The sequence below is a fragment of the Cherax quadricarinatus genome, chromosome 35 (genome assembly GCF_038502225.1).
Source record: "Cherax quadricarinatus isolate ZL_2023a chromosome 35, ASM3850222v1, whole genome shotgun sequence".
Classification (NCBI taxonomy): domain Eukaryota; kingdom Metazoa; phylum Arthropoda; class Malacostraca; order Decapoda; family Parastacidae; genus Cherax; species Cherax quadricarinatus.
Window position 1 is genome coordinate 15,228,667 of NC_091326.1, and position 18,441 is coordinate 15,247,107.

Sequence of the window (18,441 nt, forward strand, 5' to 3'; positions counted from 1 at the left end):
CTGACCCCACAGCTTATCTGAGTGAGCTGAGCTCATGGCAAAGTACTCTGGCACGGACAATGACCTCACAGCTGTAGTACTACTGCATGGCCAATGAAAGAATTAAGGATTGAAAAACTTGTATGGCTTCTCTTTTTGAGGTGTCATGGCACATAACCCAATTTTTCCCACAAGTTTTTCACCCCCAACCATCACATTTACACATATAGCTTTGTTTTTCCGGAACCTAACTGGCGCGAAAGGTGGTTGTCTACTGTATACAGAATTACATTAAATTTAAGTGTTATTCATTCCTCAGGAAGATTTCTTTATGCTAGTGAGGGTGCTGTATAACCTCTACAGGTTTAGCACTCCCTCCATGAATGTACAGTAATAGTATTTTGTTACACAAGACACCCTTGAGAGCCTCAGAAGTGAAAGGGTAATTATGAAACCCTGGTATGTATATGCATCCCTGATACAGGGTGTTAATTCATCTTCTTTTTCCGATGCTCTCTTCTCTTTTCATCGTGAGACTGGGGCACTGGACGCAATTCACGACAGTCACGCTGGAAATTTAAGGAAATTTTTTTTAACTGTATTTATTTAAAGAAATTTTTTTTAGTAATTTTTAGAGGGCAGAAAATGGTTTTTAGGTATGAATATACATATATAAAAGCACTTGCATTGTGTCCTCTTAAAATTACATAATGGCATAACCTATAAAGATCAGTGACTAGATTCCAGGTTTCTTTTACAAAAATACAAAGCTGACATTCAAGCCAATATAGCATAACTTAGGTACATAAATGGTAAAAAGCCTGTTAGATTAAAGGTATAAATATTTTTTTTTGTTATTTAGAGCACTGTACATACTGGCACTGTCTATATATAGGCAGGCCCTGCTTTACGGCATTCTGCTAATTCAGAGACTCAAGTGTGCCCATTCTTTATTTATTCAGACTTCCTACAATAAATATATTCAGCACTTAATATAAGCTGAGGACAAAAATATTTTAAGGTACGGCGGAACCTTGGTTTTCATTTGCCCTGGTTTTCGTCAAATTCAATTTTCAACAACTTCTTTTGTCAAAATTTTGTCCCAGTTTTCGTTCATCACCTAGGTTTTCATCCGCTGTACTGAACATGTCTGCCTGCCCGCTCCCACACAAAGCATCCCATGCAAGCGTTTTAAGTCAGTCTGGCTTTGTTTCTTGTTGAGTGAACATTACCCTGCACTTTCATACAAAACATTTCATAATAATCCATTGTTTTTTGTGCTTGTTTATTGAGTGCGACTGCTAAATAAGCCACAATGAGACCAAAGTAAGTTCCGAGTGACAGCCCTTTGATAAAGAAGGCAAGAAATTATGGCCAGAATGTGTCCAAGAGAAGGATATTGAAGGATTTGAGGCCAACCCTGACAACCCTATGCCTGTTGTGGAATCTATTGTGGCTTTGGGGAAGTCCATAGGATTGGACGTGAGTGGCCAGGATGTGGAAGAGATGGTGGACGACTACAGGGAAGAGCTACCACTGAAGAGCTGCAACACCTTCAACTAGAACAGCAACAGATTGCAACTTAGGAAATTGCTTCAGAGGAGGAAGAAAGGGGAGAATATGCCTTCTTCAGTGATTAATGACATGTGTGTAAAGTGGAGGGAGTTGCAAAGCTCTGTGGAGAAATATCACCCTAACAAAGCTGTTGCAAGCCATGTCTGCAACATGTTCAATGACAATGCCTTGTACCATTTTAGGCAAATCTTAGAGATGCCAGAAACAGATTTTTTGTGCAACAGGGGTCCAGTGACTCTCAAGCTGGTCCTAGTGCCAGTAAAAGTCAAAGAAAGGAAGTAACCCCAGATAGGGACTTGAGTCATGAAAGAATTTAACCTGTGAAGCCCTGAAGTGTGTGTTAATTACTTCTTAGATGGTTGAAAGATATCCTAAAGTGTAAGGGATGAGGTATTCTGTGGTCATGGTTTGGGGAAAACAAGGGGGGTGTGGGGGGGTTTGGTATTCTTTAATGATGAGCACGAGCACTGTGTATACAGCCTCTCCTCAGTGACGTACTCATTTAGAGACGAATCGGACTTACGATGGGCTCTCTGACCAGTATACAAACCTAAATAATGTACAGTGGACCCTCGACCAACGATGGCATCATATAACGTTAAATCCGACTAGCGATACATTTTAACGCAAAAATTTTGCCTCGACTAGCGCTAAAAGACTCGACCAACACGATTCGTTCCATTCGAGATGCGTCCACATGTGGCCTGAGCGCGCCTCACTTGTCCCGTGGGGTGCCAGTGTTTACAAGCCAGCCAGCCACCGCGGCCCCATCCAAACATACAATCGGAACATTTCATACTATCACAGTGTTTTTAGTGATTGCACCTGCAAAATAAGTCACCATGGGCCCCAAGAAAGCTTCTAGTGCCAACCCTACAGCAAAAAGGGTGAGAATTACTATGGATATGAAGAAAGAGATCATTGCTAAGTATGAAAGTGGAGTGTGTGTCTCCGAGCTGGCCAGGTTGTACACAAAACCCCAATCAACCATCGCTATTATTGTGGCCAAGAAAACGGCAATCAAGGAAGCTGTTTTTGCCAAAGGTGCAACTATGTTTTCGAAACTGAGATCGCAAGTGATAGAAGATGTTGAGAGACTTTTATTGGTGTGGATAAATGAAAAACAGATAGCATCTCTCAAGCGATCATATGTGAAAAGGCTAGGAAGTTGCATGACGATTTAATTAAAAAAATGCCTGCAACTAGTGGTGATGTGAGTGAATTTAAGGCCAGCAAAAGTTGGTTTGAGAGATTTAAGAATCGTAGTGGCATGCATAGTGTGATAAGGCATGGTGAAGCTGCCAGTTCGGACCAAAAAGCGGCTGAAAAGTATGTGAAGGAATTCAAGGAGTACATAGACAGTGAAGGACTGAAACCTGAACAAGTGTTTAATTGTGATGAAACAGGCCTGTTCTGGAAGAAAATGCCAAGCAGGACCTACATTACTCAGGAGGAAAAGGCACTCCCAGGACATAAGCCTATGAAAGACAGGCTTACTCTTCTGATGTGTGCTAATGCTAGTGGTGATTGCAAGTGAAGCCTTTATTGGTGTATCACTCTGAAACTCCCAGTGTGTTCAGGAAAAACAATGTCCTCAAGGCTAATTTGTGTGTGCTGTGGAGGGCAAACAGTAAGGCATGGGTCACTAGGGACTTTTTCTATGACTGGTTACACCATGCATTTGCCCCCACTGTGAAAAATTACCTCCTGGAAAATAAATTGGACCTTAAGTGCCTCCTGGTACTAGACAATGCTCCTGGTCATCCTTCAGACTTGGCAGAGCGACTTTCTGCGGAAATGAGCTTCATTAAGGTCAAGTGTTTGCCTCCTAATACCACTCCTCTCCTGCAGCCCATGGACCAGCAGGTCATTGCAAACTTCAAAAAACTCTACACAAAAGCTATGTTTGAAAGGTGCTTTGTAGTGACCTCAGAAACTCAATTGACTCTGAGAGAGTTTTGGAGAGATCACTTTAGCATCCTCAATTGTGTAAACATTACGTATAGTAAGGCTTGGGAGGAAGTGACTAAGAGGACCTTGAACTCTGCTTGGAAAAAACTGTGGCCAGAATGTGTAGACAAAAGGGATTTTGAAGGGTTTGAGGCTAACCCTGGGAATCCTATGCCAGTTGAGGAATCCATTGTGGCATTGGGAAAGTCCTTGGGGTTGGACGAATCTTATTGCGGCTAGCTGGTTCAGTGGCTAACACGATGGTCTGGAGTTTCGAGACTCTCTGACCGCGGGTTCAAATCCCGCCCATGGTATGGTTTGTTTGCAATCGTGTCATTACGATTTCGTGAGACATGTTGACAGCAGTGACAGTACTTGAGCTAGAGTTCGTCATGGCCACGCTAGCTGGAGATTCATCTGTAAAAACTTGCATTTGTAGTCACAGTGGTACCTATGTTAACCTTCCTATGGTGTAGAAATATACCTAGTTGGACGAATCTTATTGTGGCTAGCTGGTCCAGTGGCTAACGCGACGGTCTGGAGTTTTGAGACTCTCTGACCGCGGGTTCAAATCCTGCCCGTGGTATGGTTTGGGGCTGGAGGTTAGTGGGGAGGATGTGGAAGAGTTGGTGGAGGAGGACAATGAAGAACTAACCACTGATGAGCTGCTAGATCATCTTCAACAGCAAGAGGCCACACCTGAGGAAACTGCTTTGGAGGAAGGGATAGAGAAATTGAAGAAGTTGCCTACCTCAAAGATTAAGGAAATGTGTGCAATGTGGCTTAAAGTGCAAACCTTTTTGATGAAAATCACCATCATACAGCTATTGCAAGCCGTGTTGGCAACCTGTACACTGACAATGTTGTGAAACACTTTAGGAATGTCATAAAGGAATGGGAGGTACAGGCCTCTATGGACAGATATGTTGTGCAACAGAGGTCCAGTGACTCTCAAGCTGGTCCTAGTGGCATTAAAAGAAGAAGGGAAGTAACCCCGGAAAAGGACTTGCCACCTCAAGTCCTAATGGAAGGGGATTCCTCTTCTAAACACTAACACCATCAACACTCTCCCCTCCTCCCATCCCATCAATCATCACCAGATCTTCAATAAAGGTAAGTGTCATGTAACTGTGCATGTCTTCTTCAGTTTGTGTGTATTAAAATTAATATTTCATGTGGTAAAAATTTTTTTTTTTCAATACTTTGGGGTGTCAGGAACGGATTAATTTGATTTCCATTATTTCTTATGGGGGAAATTAACTCGACTAACCATAATTTCGATTAACGATGAACTCTCGGGAACGGATTAATATCGTTGGTCGAGGGTCCACTGTATATCAGAGCTAATTTCCTCTATTCTGTTTGTTTATACAGTAGTGTGCTGTATACTGTATATTTAAAAATATACTACTAAAAATGTTATAAATGGTGCAAAGTTGACATTAAAATATGTAGTATCAACGATGGTTGACACAAACCCTCTACCATTATAGTATGCTCCTCACTTAACGATGAATTCATTTACCAACGTGGTCTTAGGAACGGAAGTCCGTCGTTAAGTGAAGATGCTGTACTGTGTAGTATTTTCTTGTGATATAAGTACAGACGCCCCCCCAACTTACGAACAAGTTACGTTCCAGAACGCTGTTTCTATCTTGAATTGTTCGTAAGTCATTATTTATCAATTTTTCTATTATGATTATTATTATTGTTTTTAATATTATTATCATTATTATTATTATTATTCTCTCTCTGTGGTGTTGTTCGTTGAAAACTTAAAGACAATACTGTACAGCATCAGTATGTATGGCTCTTAACCCTTTCAGGGTCGGCAGGCCCTCTCCCAAACCTGTTCTCAGGGTCGGTAAAAAAAAAAAAAAAAAAATTCTTATGAAAAGATAAGTGTTTTTTTTTTTTTTTTGAATTTTGTAGCCTAAACAAAAATTTTTTACCATCAATACTTACCAAGATATGGAGGCGTGAAGTTGACAGAAAATGACCGGCATACGGTAACATCACCGACTGCCGGTCACCTGGTATTACTTTATTTATTAATTTAGGTACTATTTTCTATTATTTTTTAATTTTTTTTCCAAGTAACTTTTATGGCCTGTGAGACCAATATGATCACTATTTTGTAAGTTATTTCTTTTTCTATACTACACAATAACTGCATACACACTGTTGTCACTGTTTTGTTTACGAAAAATATTTACACAAACGAACAATACAAAATGTTGTTTATTACTATTTTTCTATATTTTATATACACATATACAGTCACAGGACATGTTTTTAGAAGCTCTGCAGCCTGTGGACGTCTTTGAAACATGGTGTCATGCACAGTGGTGTTTTACACTTCTCACACAGAAAATTAGTGTCTCTGCGTTGTTGTGGGCATTTTTTGTATGTGCACAGATGTAACACCTCTTCTAAGCCTTTTTCTTGAAAGCAGTAGCAGGCAGTTTTGTTAGGAAGTGATCACCATGCTTCAGACAAGAAGGTAGTTGTTGATAATTACGTGGGTGGTTTTCTATTGCAGGTGCTGTTCCTTGGTGCTTGATTATTATTTGTCTGATAACAGACAAAATTCACCATATGGTGGTTTGTTTCTGGTCCTCATCTTATATATATTATAAGCATTGAGCATGGAAATGTCCAGAAGATGGAAAAAGAGTTTTATGTACCACTTATAACTCTTGCAAACCCAATCTATATGTCACATATGTCCACTGAACGCATATTGAGGGTGTAGTCAATCACAGCTGCAGGTTTTAGAATGGGCTCATTGCTTTCTCTATGCTGCCTGCCAGTGTCTGCCATTTCATTAGGGTGAACTGATGACAACAGTGTGACATCTCGTTTGTCATGCCACCGAAATGCCATGATGTCATTGGCAGCAAAGGCTTGCACCTCACCTCTACGGGTGCCAGCATCGAACCTGGGCATGTGTTTACGATTTGCACGCACTGTGCCACACACATCTGTCATGTACACTCGCAAAAAAATCACTGAGTAAGAGGCTTGTGTACCAGTTGTCAGTATATAAAATATGTCCCTTACCAAGATATGGTTCCATCATTGTCCTAACCACATCACCGGAGATACCCAGTAACTTCCTTTTATCTCGCAATGTATTACTTCCAGTGTACACAATTATATCCAATACAAGACCACTGTAACAATCACAAAGCGCAACAATTTTATACCAAAGCGTTTCCTCTTGCTTGGTATGTATTGCTTGAATGAGAGTCTTCCTTTGAACAGAATCAAAGACTCATCAATAACAAGCTTCCTGAAGGGATAAAAATACATATTGAATTTCTGTTTCAGGTACATGAACACATTCCTAATCTTGTATAACCTGTTGTTTCTGTCAAGCCTGGTTTCGTCTGAGACGTGAAGCATACATAATAGTAGCACAAATTGATTCACTCCTATTATATCACTGAAACCTGGGGTTACAATCAGGCGGTCTGTTGACCAGTATGATTTCACACTGTGCTTATACACATGTGGCATAAGCATTATTGTGGCAAACAAAAGATACATCTCAGCCACAGTTTTCTCCTTCCACTGGTGTAGGCTTGAGTTTGGTGAAAGTATTGTGTTTGCCATGGTGTACTCATAGTATCTGTTGCTTTCCCTTACGATAATTTCCATCAGGGGTTCATCAAAGAATAACTTGAAACATTCCAGTTCACTGGCATTGTTCCCAAGTGTACAAGATGGCCGTATTCCACTTTGACTTTCATTAAAGTGATGGGGACTGGGAACAAAATTGGCAGCTTCCTGCCAATCCCAGGTACGGTCTGCTGGTGGGTACTGGATACTGACAGGTGGTTGTGGTTGTGGAGGCTGGTGTGGTGGGTGGGTGGGAGATGGTGGCCTTTGTTGTAGATCAGCTGAGGCAGCGGCGTGGGTGGCAGCATGGCCCAATGCTGGTGCCTCACGGCCGGCACCACCACTACCACCACCATGCACATTTTCCATCCCAACTGCAACACTATAATCTTCATTTTCACTGTCTGTTCCTGTTGTACAGCCACGGGATGTATTCCAAGATGTACTCCTTCCCCTTGGAATAGCACATGGCACACTACCAGAGTGCATATATCGTTGTATATACTGACGCTTCACTGGAGAATATTCCACTTCACTATAACTACTGGAACTGTTTTCAAGAGCTTGTAGTTCATATTCACTATCATCACCAATGCTCACATCAGAGTCCAGGATATGGGAAAATAGGAGTTTCCTCTTTGATTCTGGTACAACTGAACGTGAACAAGACGGCCCAGCAGCAGAGGTGGAAGGCTGAGGGTCGTCTGGGTTTTCCTCACTATCACCGGTATTATGGTCATTAGTTTCGGTCACAACCTCACCAAAACCTTGAAACTCATCTTCACTGGCACTTCCATCTGTATTAGAACAGTCACTGGGGAACAAAGTGTCCCAATTCGCTGAGGAGTGAGGAGCTTCTTACCACGAGGCATAATGAACAAGATCTACTAAAATGGCGTTCCCACAATGCGCCACTGGGTCCCAGAATTTTTTTCTACCGTGCACACTGACCATGCAGACCCATTCTCTCACATCTAGGCCTACCAGCTGTTTCCTGCTTAATTTGAAGCCGCTAGAATTTATGCGTAGTGTACTAGTATGGCACCAACCCTGGAGCGCAAGCCGTACTAGAACGACACCAACCCTGAAAGGGTTGATACTAAAGCATAAGCATATTTTAATACTGTAATAAAAAACACTTCTTACTTTTTTAATTGGTACAATTACAATTGGTACAGTCTGTTCATATGTCCGAATGTTCGTAACTCGAATGTTCGTAAGTAGGGTAGCGTCTGTACGTATAATAATAATTAATCTAATTTCACTGACAACACCATGAACATGCTTTCATATATGAAGCTATAGTTTACGTAATATATTACTTTTTCAAACTAACTCATCATCCTAGGGAAGATGAGTTAGTTTAACCTGGGGGCTTGGTAAAAAGAGGTCAGATCTGAACAACCTTTAGAATTATTAATTATTCCTTAAATTAAAAAATGTAGAAAAATATTAACTGAACTACAACATTCATTACCCTAAGAATTTCTACAGAAAGTCTTACCAATATTTCATCATCTGGTACTCTAGATAAGAAGTCTAATATTTCGTTGTTAATCACGGAGTGTGGGCGGATCAACTTGCGTGAGAACTTGTTGACTCCCCACAACATAACCAAGTAGCGGATGGGGATGTAATACAGTATCACTATCCCCACCAACAGCACCAAGATCAACAACCATGATAAGAATGGCACCGAGAAGTTGAATGTACTGTGCAAGAAAAGTGGAAGAACATTAATAATTTAAATGACTTGTCCACCTGAATATGCACTTAAACATAGTTTAAATCTATTACTTTTGTTAAAAAGCTTTATTTATCTAGTTAGGTGTTATTTTAAATAAATTATCTATTAGTTTTACAAAGAATGTCACTGAATTTTGTTAAGTAAAGATAGTTGTATAAAAATCTTATATTTATGTAAAAGTGTGCCAAATATTTCATATACAAAATTATAAATCAAACAATATGAAGAAATTAATGATAATGATTGTTGGACATAATCTAGAAGACACTGCAAAAAGATATGTGAAAAGGTTTATTTAAAGTAAGAAAGCATATAAAGAAATAACTATTTCAATATACATAAAACAAAGAGAAAATGTTCAACAAAATAATGGCTTTATCTGGTTTAGTCCCACAAGGAATGATGCTGGGGAGCGACTCCTGATCCAAGGAACTGAACTTATCCTCCCCTTTCTTGGATCAATCCTGAATGCCCTCCATTCACAGTGTATCATGTGGAAATAAATTTTGAATTTGAATTCCGCAAACACTACATGACCCGTATGAATGCAGTACTTCCTCCTGATTAAACTACTGTAAATAAATTTATCTTAAACAGTGAAGAGAGCAAAATACAGGAGGGTCCTGCTTTACGGTTATTCGCATTTTGGTGTCCGAGCATCGTTCTTTTTACGTTCTCCATGAACCCCATGTCTAATGATTATGTATGGAATATTTCCAAAATTTAAACTGTTTTATAGTTACTGCATATTTTATATATACTCTGATAATTGTACTTATGTGTACCTGTATCTAAATAAACTTACACGCAGTGCTGGCGTGCAGGTACACATTAAAATCACTGTGTCTTACTAGTCTTGAAGATGCAATAATAATAATAATAACAATCACTCTGAGGCACTTTAAATGTTGTATAGTACATTATATTTTTACAAACATTTCATTAATCCATCTTTAAACCCAGTGAATTAGGTATGTTGATGGCAATAAACATCAAAATAATAATAATAACAATAATCGCTCTGGGGCACTTTAAATTTTTTTCGAAATTAAACAAGAAATACGCTACATGTCATATAAAGAAAATACTATATACAATCATAGTAAAACAAATAAACACAATTGTGAGGTATGGTAGCCAGGCAGGCTACCACATCTGACTTCAAATTCAAATTTTTATTTTTTTGTATAATATACAATGTATGATTTATATGTCATAAAATATGTAATGCTAAACACAAAGAAAGCCATTAGCATGCCTGAGCATTTTGGGCAGACTTAAATACTACTTGCCTCTCACCCTACAATAAGACTAAAAAATACAGTGGACCCCTGGTTTACGATCAGCTCCCAATGCAACCAATTATGTAAGTGTATTTATGTAAGTGCATTTGTATGTGTATGTTTGGGGGTCTGAAATGGACTAATCTAATTCACAATATTCCTTATGGGAACAAATTCGGTCAGTACTGGCCCCTGAACATATTTCTGGAATGAAATAATATCGTAAACCTGGAGTCCACTGTACAGTGGTAACTCGAGTTATGAATTTAATTCGCTCCAGAAGGCTGCTCGAGTGCTGATACCGAACGAATTTGTTCCCATAAGGAATAATGTAAATTAGATTAGTCCATTTCAGGCCCCCAAAAATACACTCGCAAAAGCACTTACAAAAATACACTTACATAATTGTTCGAGTTGGGAGCTGTTTGAAACTTGAGGTACCACTGTACGTATTTCAAAGTAATGAGTGTACTATATGTGAATTTTACTTTTTAGCAAATAAAACTTACTTTTTGCAGCTCTCACAAATGGATGCTATGAATCCTATTGCATTCTGAACTGTAGCTGTTACTTCTTGTATAACTTGCAATCTCTCTTTCAAGGTTTTCTTTTCTTCCTGAAAGATACGTTACATAAATGTACAAGTTTGTTACTGATGCTGTGAAAATAGATACTTATTTCAAATATTAGTCAATATATACGTATGTGATGGTGTGTACGTATATCATAATGTAAATGTGAAAATTAACCAAACTCCGAAGAGAAGCAGTGACAAGAAAAGTGTTAAATGTAACAAAACAGTGCTAGTGCTCACTTTTCAAGGCAAATATATACCAACAATATTCAGGAAAAAGCAACCTTCAAAAGCAAAAAATATGCCCCAAAGGATGTCAAATGTGTCACCTTGTCTTGAACAAATAAGTAGCTACATCTTTGTATTTCCTAACATTTCCTTAGCTATCACACTCAAGGTAAAATATGTTGTCTAGATAACTGTTTCTTTTGTTATTATATTAATACAGCAGTGTACAACCCTTGTGGGTTGAGCGGTTAGTTTTGATTATAATAATAATTTTGTTATCGCAGTGTTTCAACTTTTACTCTCACCACATTCATTTCTCTACAATCATCTTATAAACACCAATAAGACACTTACTGTTGTACATAACCAAACCTTTAATACTATCATCTCCTGAACCCTTTGTGAGAGGCTTAAAATGCAGGGAATTTGAGCTACTTTCCCCTTCCTTGGGTCAAACCTAACTTCCTCCCATTTCTCATGCATTGTATGACCCCTACGGTTTAGCACTTCCCCTTAACCCTTTGAGGGTCGACAGGCCCTCTCCGAAACTCGTTCTCAGGGTCGGCCAAATTTAAAAAAAAAAAAAAAATTATTTTCTCTTATGAAAAGATAGAGAATCTTTTCCCGATCATAACGACACCAAAAGTTTGAAATTTGATAGAAAACTTACGGAATTATGCTCTCGCAAAGTTAGCGGTCTCGGCGATGTTTACGGATCGGCGATTTTGCCCACTTTGAGCCCCATTTTCGGCCAATTTCACTGTACTAGTCGACAAAAAACATGAATATTTCGCTAGAACTCCATTTTTTCTATCGAATGGGTGCAAGAAACCACCCATTTATAAATTCAACTATCCAGTACAGTGGTCAGAATTTAGCAATTTTGCCAATTTCACACAAATTTCAAAAGATGCCAATTTCGGAATAGGGTCCAGAATAAACAAGAAAGACATTCCTGGCACTAAAATGACATTTCCTCTAGTCATTAGTCACGTCTCAAGGCCCCTCTTATATTCTTTTGCTTTCCACTTTGAATTTTTATTCTCACAAAAAATATAAGATTTACTGTTATGCAGACTACTGCATTAGTGTAAAAAATGGTATAAATATTATTGGTGCACTTGTGAAAGAATATTAGACTCACCAGTTGACGTGTATTGCACGCTTGGCACGATTTGTTTACTTTTGAAGTTTGGTAAAAATCGAACATTTCTGCTACTTTGAGCTCAATTTCAAGGCACCTTTCATTGTAAAACCAGTCAAAATCATCTTAATTTCAGTAATATGTCTTCCATTCTATAAAATGAGACCAAGAAAACTAGAATACAACAATAAATACTATACGAAAATACACTGCAAAGTCGCTGATTTATTAAAAAAAAATGGAAAAAGTTTTTTTTTTCTCATTATGCACCGTGTGCTGCAGGATTTTTTTTAGACTGTGCACACTGACCACATAGACCCATTCTTTCATATGAAGGCCTACCAGCTTTCTCCCACTAGATTTGAGGTCGCTAGAATTTATGAGTACTAGTACGTCAAAAACCCCTACGCGTAAGACGTACTAGTACGACGAAAACCCTCAAAGGGTTAAATATAATAATCATCTTGCTTGACTTAACATTCCAGGACCAATAAAGAAATGAAGTTATCATTAATTGATTGTCTGACCATTTCCTTTTTCTGTCTCTCTTCTTTATTTACTAATCATCTACAATTCTAATTATTCTTATAAAAGCTGTCTTGCACTTTCACCTATTTCTTCACTTCCAACACAGTTCATCAATACAAAACACTGGCAAACATATTTTTTCAAACTATAATTGTAATTTAAAGAACCCTCTGAACTTGTAAAAAAATCACAATGCATTATTAACCCTTTGACTGTCGCAACCCCCAATCCTGCAGTGTCTCCTGGTGTCGCAAAATTTAAAAAAAAAAAAAAAAAAAAAAAAATATGAAATGATACAGAATCTTTTCCCGATTGTAATGACACCAAAAAAACGAAATTTGATGGAAAACTGACGGAATTATGCTCTTGCGAAGTTAGCGACCTCGGAGCTGTTTACAAATCGGCGATTTCGCCCACTTTGAGCCCTATTTTCGGCTAATTCCATTGTTCCAGTCGCCCAAACTCATAGCTATTTCTTTAGAACTCCGTTTTTTCTATCGATTGAGTACAAGAAACTGCGCATTTACCGATTTCAACTACCTAATAATGTGGTCAGAAATTTGCAATTTGGCCAATTTCACGAAAACTAAAAAATATGACATTTTCAAAATAAGGTCCAGAATGAACAATGCAGACATTCCTGGCTCTAAAATAACATTTTCTTTGCTCATCAGTCATGTCTCCAGGCCCCTCTGATATTACTCTTGCTTTCTATTTTGAATTTTTATTCAAACAAAAAATAGAAAACTTACTATTATGCAGACTACTGCAATACTGTAATAATTGTATAAATAACATCAACCCATTCATGACTGCATATCAGAATGGCTAGTTGGACATTTATTGGACAATGGCATCATTTGTTTACTTTTGAACATTGGCAAAAATCAAACATTTCCCCTACTTTGAGCTCCATTTCTAGGTTCTTTTTATAGTAAAATCAATCAAAATCACCTCTATTTCTATAATATGCTTTCCATTCTATCAAATGAGACCAAGAAAACGAGAATACACCCATAAATACTATACGAAAATAGACCACAAATTCGGCATTTTAATTAAAAAAAAAAAAGGGTCGGAGTTTTTTTTTTCTCATTATGCACTGCGTGCTCCAGGATTTTTCTTTATATGGTGCACAGTGACCACACAGACCCATTCTCTCACATGTGGGCCTACCAGCTTTCTCCTGCTTGATTTGAAGCCGCTAGAATTTATGAGTATACGTCAAACACGGTACCTCGTAAGACGTATATATACGGTCATGACAGTCAAAGGGTTAATACTAAAGTTCTTAAAGTTCACAAAAGTTTGATATCCAACAGTATATACAGTATTTAAACTTTAAAAAATTATTAATGCTAACAGAAGACAAAAACTTCAAAAACTGCAGTACTAATAAAAATATTAATGTACTAATTTCACAGATGCTCAATAATTTTGCAATGTAACATCAACTGGAATACTAAGGTTCATATGACTGCTTTTGTAATATACAAAGGCATTCATATGTAGTAAAGAAAAATGACATGATTTGGAAGCTGTATAAAGAAAAGCATAACTAAGAGAAAGTTGTAGAAAACTGCACCTGAATCAGGCTAACTTCCACCTGAGAGGTACTTAGCCAGTAATTACACTACTGATTACTTAATGTTCTATTATCTGAATCTATGCTTGACCTTCCCATTTTAGTGGCAAGTGACTTTACCCCTTCAATAGATAACAAATATTAATTATTTAGAAACCAATTTCAACAACAACAAACTGGCCGCATCCCGCCAAGGCACGGTGGCCCAAAAAGAAAAACAAGTTTCTCTTTTTAAATTTAGTAATTTGTACAAAAGGGGTTACTAGCCCCTTGCTCCCATTAGAAACAAATTATTCACATTAAAATAATAAATCTTTATGAATCATTGTGATGTGAACTCTTTTATTATTATTATTATTTTCTTGTCCATAGTTCCAGCAAGGGAGTGTTACTTGTCATCTCTATTCTGTTGTCAGTGTTTCACTTTTCATGTAATTTTTAACATAATATGTAGTGCATCTTTTTTGAATATTATAACAATAACCTATTCCACTGTTCTACTGTAAAGTGCAGCACAAGCCATGTGCTCATCCAAAAATTTGAGCCTATTTGTCAATATTTCATTGTTTGCTAGTCAATTTCATGCATTTATGCAGTATTAACAAAAATCTAGAAGCAACATCTATAAGTCTATAGTGAGTTACAGAGAAAGGAAGGCTCACCTCAGTGCCTAAAAGCTGTTTATTTCTTTTTCTTTTATCAAATTTTAGCATGTGCTTCAGAAAAATCATATTAACATGACTAACTTTTTCACTGTACTGTACTGTAATGGAAACAGTATGCCTGGCAGCTCTATTCCAGGTGATATATACAAATATCACCTTGAACATAAGTACCAAACCTATTGTATGCATCCCAGTACAGTGGGAGACCATTAGCATGTGCTTCAACAAGTTTTGTTTTGGTGTACACTTTTTTTTATTTTTAAGTTTTTAGAAATGGGTAATGGAGATTTTGTTTTATATTTTTATTTGTTTTTGGTTCAGTTATACTGTAATTACATCCCCAAACTTTTATCCCTAGCTAATATTTAAATGTTCTATATCATATGTATATGAAATAATGTAATGTAATGTAAATACTGTACAGCTACCCCTCCACTTTCACGAGCTACGAACATTTGTGAATGCCCAGCCACCCAATCATATTTACCAAACAAATGCAGGAAAAAAGTACGAGAAAACGCTTCCTGCCTCGTCCCTACTACCCTCCCTCTTACCCCCTCTACCGGCAGCCCACCACTCACTCAGTCATTGTCCAGTTACTGTTTGCATCAGTCATGTCCAGTTACTATTCGTGTCCTACCGTACATGTGTGTGTGTGGTGGTGCAAGTATGACCCCCAAGCAAGCAGCAACTGCTATTGATGAGCCAACCCCTATGTGCTCAAAGGAAGTCAACGAATCTGGAGAAGGTGAAATTGCTAGACAAGTGTAGGACAGGTTACTTGAGCAATTCTGCCATTGTTCATATTTGTTATTAAACCATAACATGTATACGTATACTATATTTTATGATGTTTTCATGTGTTTTATGATTGTTCGTGGTTCAACAGGTTAAGGAAGCAGTCGATCTGTTGAAAGAAAAAAATATTTGTGCATCAAAACATTCACGAATGCTACAGTACAGTACGTATTACAGTGGACCCCCGCCTTACGATATTAATCCATTCATGAGAGCTCATCCTAAGCTGAAATTATCATATGGCGAATTAATTTTCCCCATAAGAAATAATGGAAATCAAATTAATCCGTGCAAGACACCACAAAGTATGAAAAATTTTTTTTTTACCACATGAAATATTAATTTTAATACACACAAACTTAAGACATGCACAATTAATACTCTACTAAGAATACAATACATGACACTTACCTTTATTGAAGATCTGGTGATGATTGATGGGATGGGAGTGTGGAAGTTGTTATTGTTTAGAAGGGGAATCCGGGGTTACTTCCCTTCTTCTTTTAATGCCACTAGGACCAGCTTGAAAGTCATTGGACCTCTGTCGCACAACAAATCTGTCCATAGAGGTCTGTACTTCCTGTTCCTTTAAGACTTTCTTAAAATGGGCCATAACATTGTCATTGTAATAGTCACCAGCACGGCTTGCAGTAGCTGTGTCAGGGTGATTTTCATCTGCAAAGGTTTGCAGTTCAACTCACTTTGCACACATTTCCTTATTCTTTGAAGTAGGCAACTTACTCAATTTCTCTCTCTCCTCCTCTGAAGCAGTTTCCTCAGGTCTGGCCTCTTGCTGTTGAAGATGATCTTGCAGCTCTTCAGTGGTTAGTTCTTCATTGTCCTCCTCCACCAACTCTTCCACATCCTCCCCACTAACCTCCAACCCCAAGGACTTCCCCAATGCCACAATGGATTCCACAACTGGCACATGCTTCTCAGGGTTAGTCTGAAACCCTTCAAAATCCCTTTCTTCTACACATTCTGGCCACAGTTTCTTCCAAGCAGAGTTCAAGGTCCTCTTAGCCACTCCCTTCCCTATAAGGTTTACACAACTGAGGATGCTAAAGTGATCTTTCCAAAACTCTCTTAGAGTCAATCGAGTGTCTGAGGTCACTTCAAAGCACTTTTGAAACATAGCTTTTGTGTAGAGTTTTTTGAAGTTTGAAATGACCTACTGGTCCATGGGCTGCAGGAGAGGAGTGGTATTAGGAGGCAAAAACCTGACCTTAATGAAGCTCATGTCCCTAGAAAGTCGCTCTGCCAAGTCTGAAGGATGACCAGGAGCATTGTCTAATACCAGGAGGCACTTAAGGTCCAATTTATTTTCCAGGAGGTAATTTTTCAGAGTGGGGGCAAATGCATGGTGTAACCAGTCATAGAAAAAGTCTCTAGTGACCCATGCCTTACTGTTTGCCTTCCACAGCACACACAAATTAGCCTTGAGGACATTGTTTTGCCTGAACACTCTGGGAGTTTCAGAGTGATACACCAATAAAGGCTTCACTTTGCAATCACCACTAGCATTAGCACACATCAGAAGAGTAAGCCTGTCTTTCCTAGGCTTATGTCCTGGGAGTGCCTTTTCCTCCTGTGTAATGTAGGTCCTGCTTGGCAATTTCTTCCTAAACAGGCCTGTTTCGTCGCAATTAAACACTTATTCAGGTTTCAATTTTTCACTGTTTATGTACTCCTTGAATTCCTTCGCATATTTTTCAGCCGCTTTGTGGTCCGAACTGGCAGCCTCACCATGCCTTATCACACTATGTATGCCACTACAATTCTTAAATCTCTCAAGCCAACCTTTGCTGGCCTTAAATTCACTCACATCACCACTAGTTGCAGGCATTTTTCTAATTAAATCGTCATGCAATTTCCTAGCCTTTTCACATATGATTGCTTGAGAGATGCTATCTCCTGCTTTCTGTTTCTCGTTTATCCACACCAATAACAGTCTCTCAACATGTTCGAGTACTTGCGATCTCTGTTTCGAAAACAAACCTGGCGTTTGGTATACAAACTGACCAGATCCGAGATACGCACTCCAATTTCGTACTTAGCTATTATCTCTTTCTTCATTTCCATAGTAATTTTCACCCTTTTTACCACAGGGTTGGCACTAGAAGCTTTCTTGGGGCCCATGGTGACTTATTTTGCAGCTACAAGCACTAAAATCACTGTGATAATATGAAATGTACCGAATGCATGCTTAGATGCGACCGCACTGGCTGGCTTGTAAACACTGGCACACACGGGGCAGCTGAGGCCACGCAGGATGCGTCCTGGATGAATCATGTGAGGAGAGGCAAAATTTTTGCATTCAAATGCTTTGTATGGCAGATTTAACGTAACGCGATGCGTTCGTAAGGCAAGGGTCCACTGTATGTATTATATTTCCCTACATCATATCTGCGCACCAAACATTCACGAATTTACAAGATTTGTGAGGTTCTTGATCCGCTAACCCTCTTGAATGTGGAGGGCCTCCTTTATATACAGTGGACCCTCGGGTAACGATGACATCGGATAATGATAAAATCAGATAGTGATACGTTTTTGCGTCAAAATATTGGCTTGGTTACCGATAAAAAACTCGGTTAAGGATATTCGTCCAGAAAGTGTCCACACAGACTGAGCCACCCGGCCACTCATGTACAGCCAGTGTGCCACTGTTTACAAGCCAGTCAGGACGATTCCACACGTACATGTAATATATTTTGTATTACTCCATTGTTTTTCGTGCTTGTAATTGCTAAATAAGTCA

At 38.5% G+C, this 18,441-nt stretch overlaps 1 protein-coding gene across 8 annotated transcripts in view; it reads right to left on the bottom strand.

Moving 5' to 3' along the window:
• Mctp (multiple C2 domain and transmembrane region protein) overlaps positions 1–18,441 on the bottom strand; it is a 490,516-nt gene that overhangs the window by 1,789 nt on the left and 470,286 nt on the right. For all 8 annotated transcript variants that reach the window (XM_070091410.1, XM_070091407.1, XM_070091409.1 and 5 more), the window contains 3 exons: positions 10,668–10,774; positions 8,633–8,840; positions 1–548 (listed from right to left, as the gene is read on the bottom strand). The exon at positions 1–548 is cut by the window's left edge and continues 1,789 nt beyond it. In XM_070091410.1, coding sequence (XP_069947511.1) covers positions 468–548; positions 8,633–8,840; positions 10,668–10,774 — 396 coding nt within the window. In that variant the 3' untranslated portion in view covers positions 1–467. The remainder of the gene's footprint in view (positions 549–8,632; positions 8,841–10,667; positions 10,775–18,441) is intronic.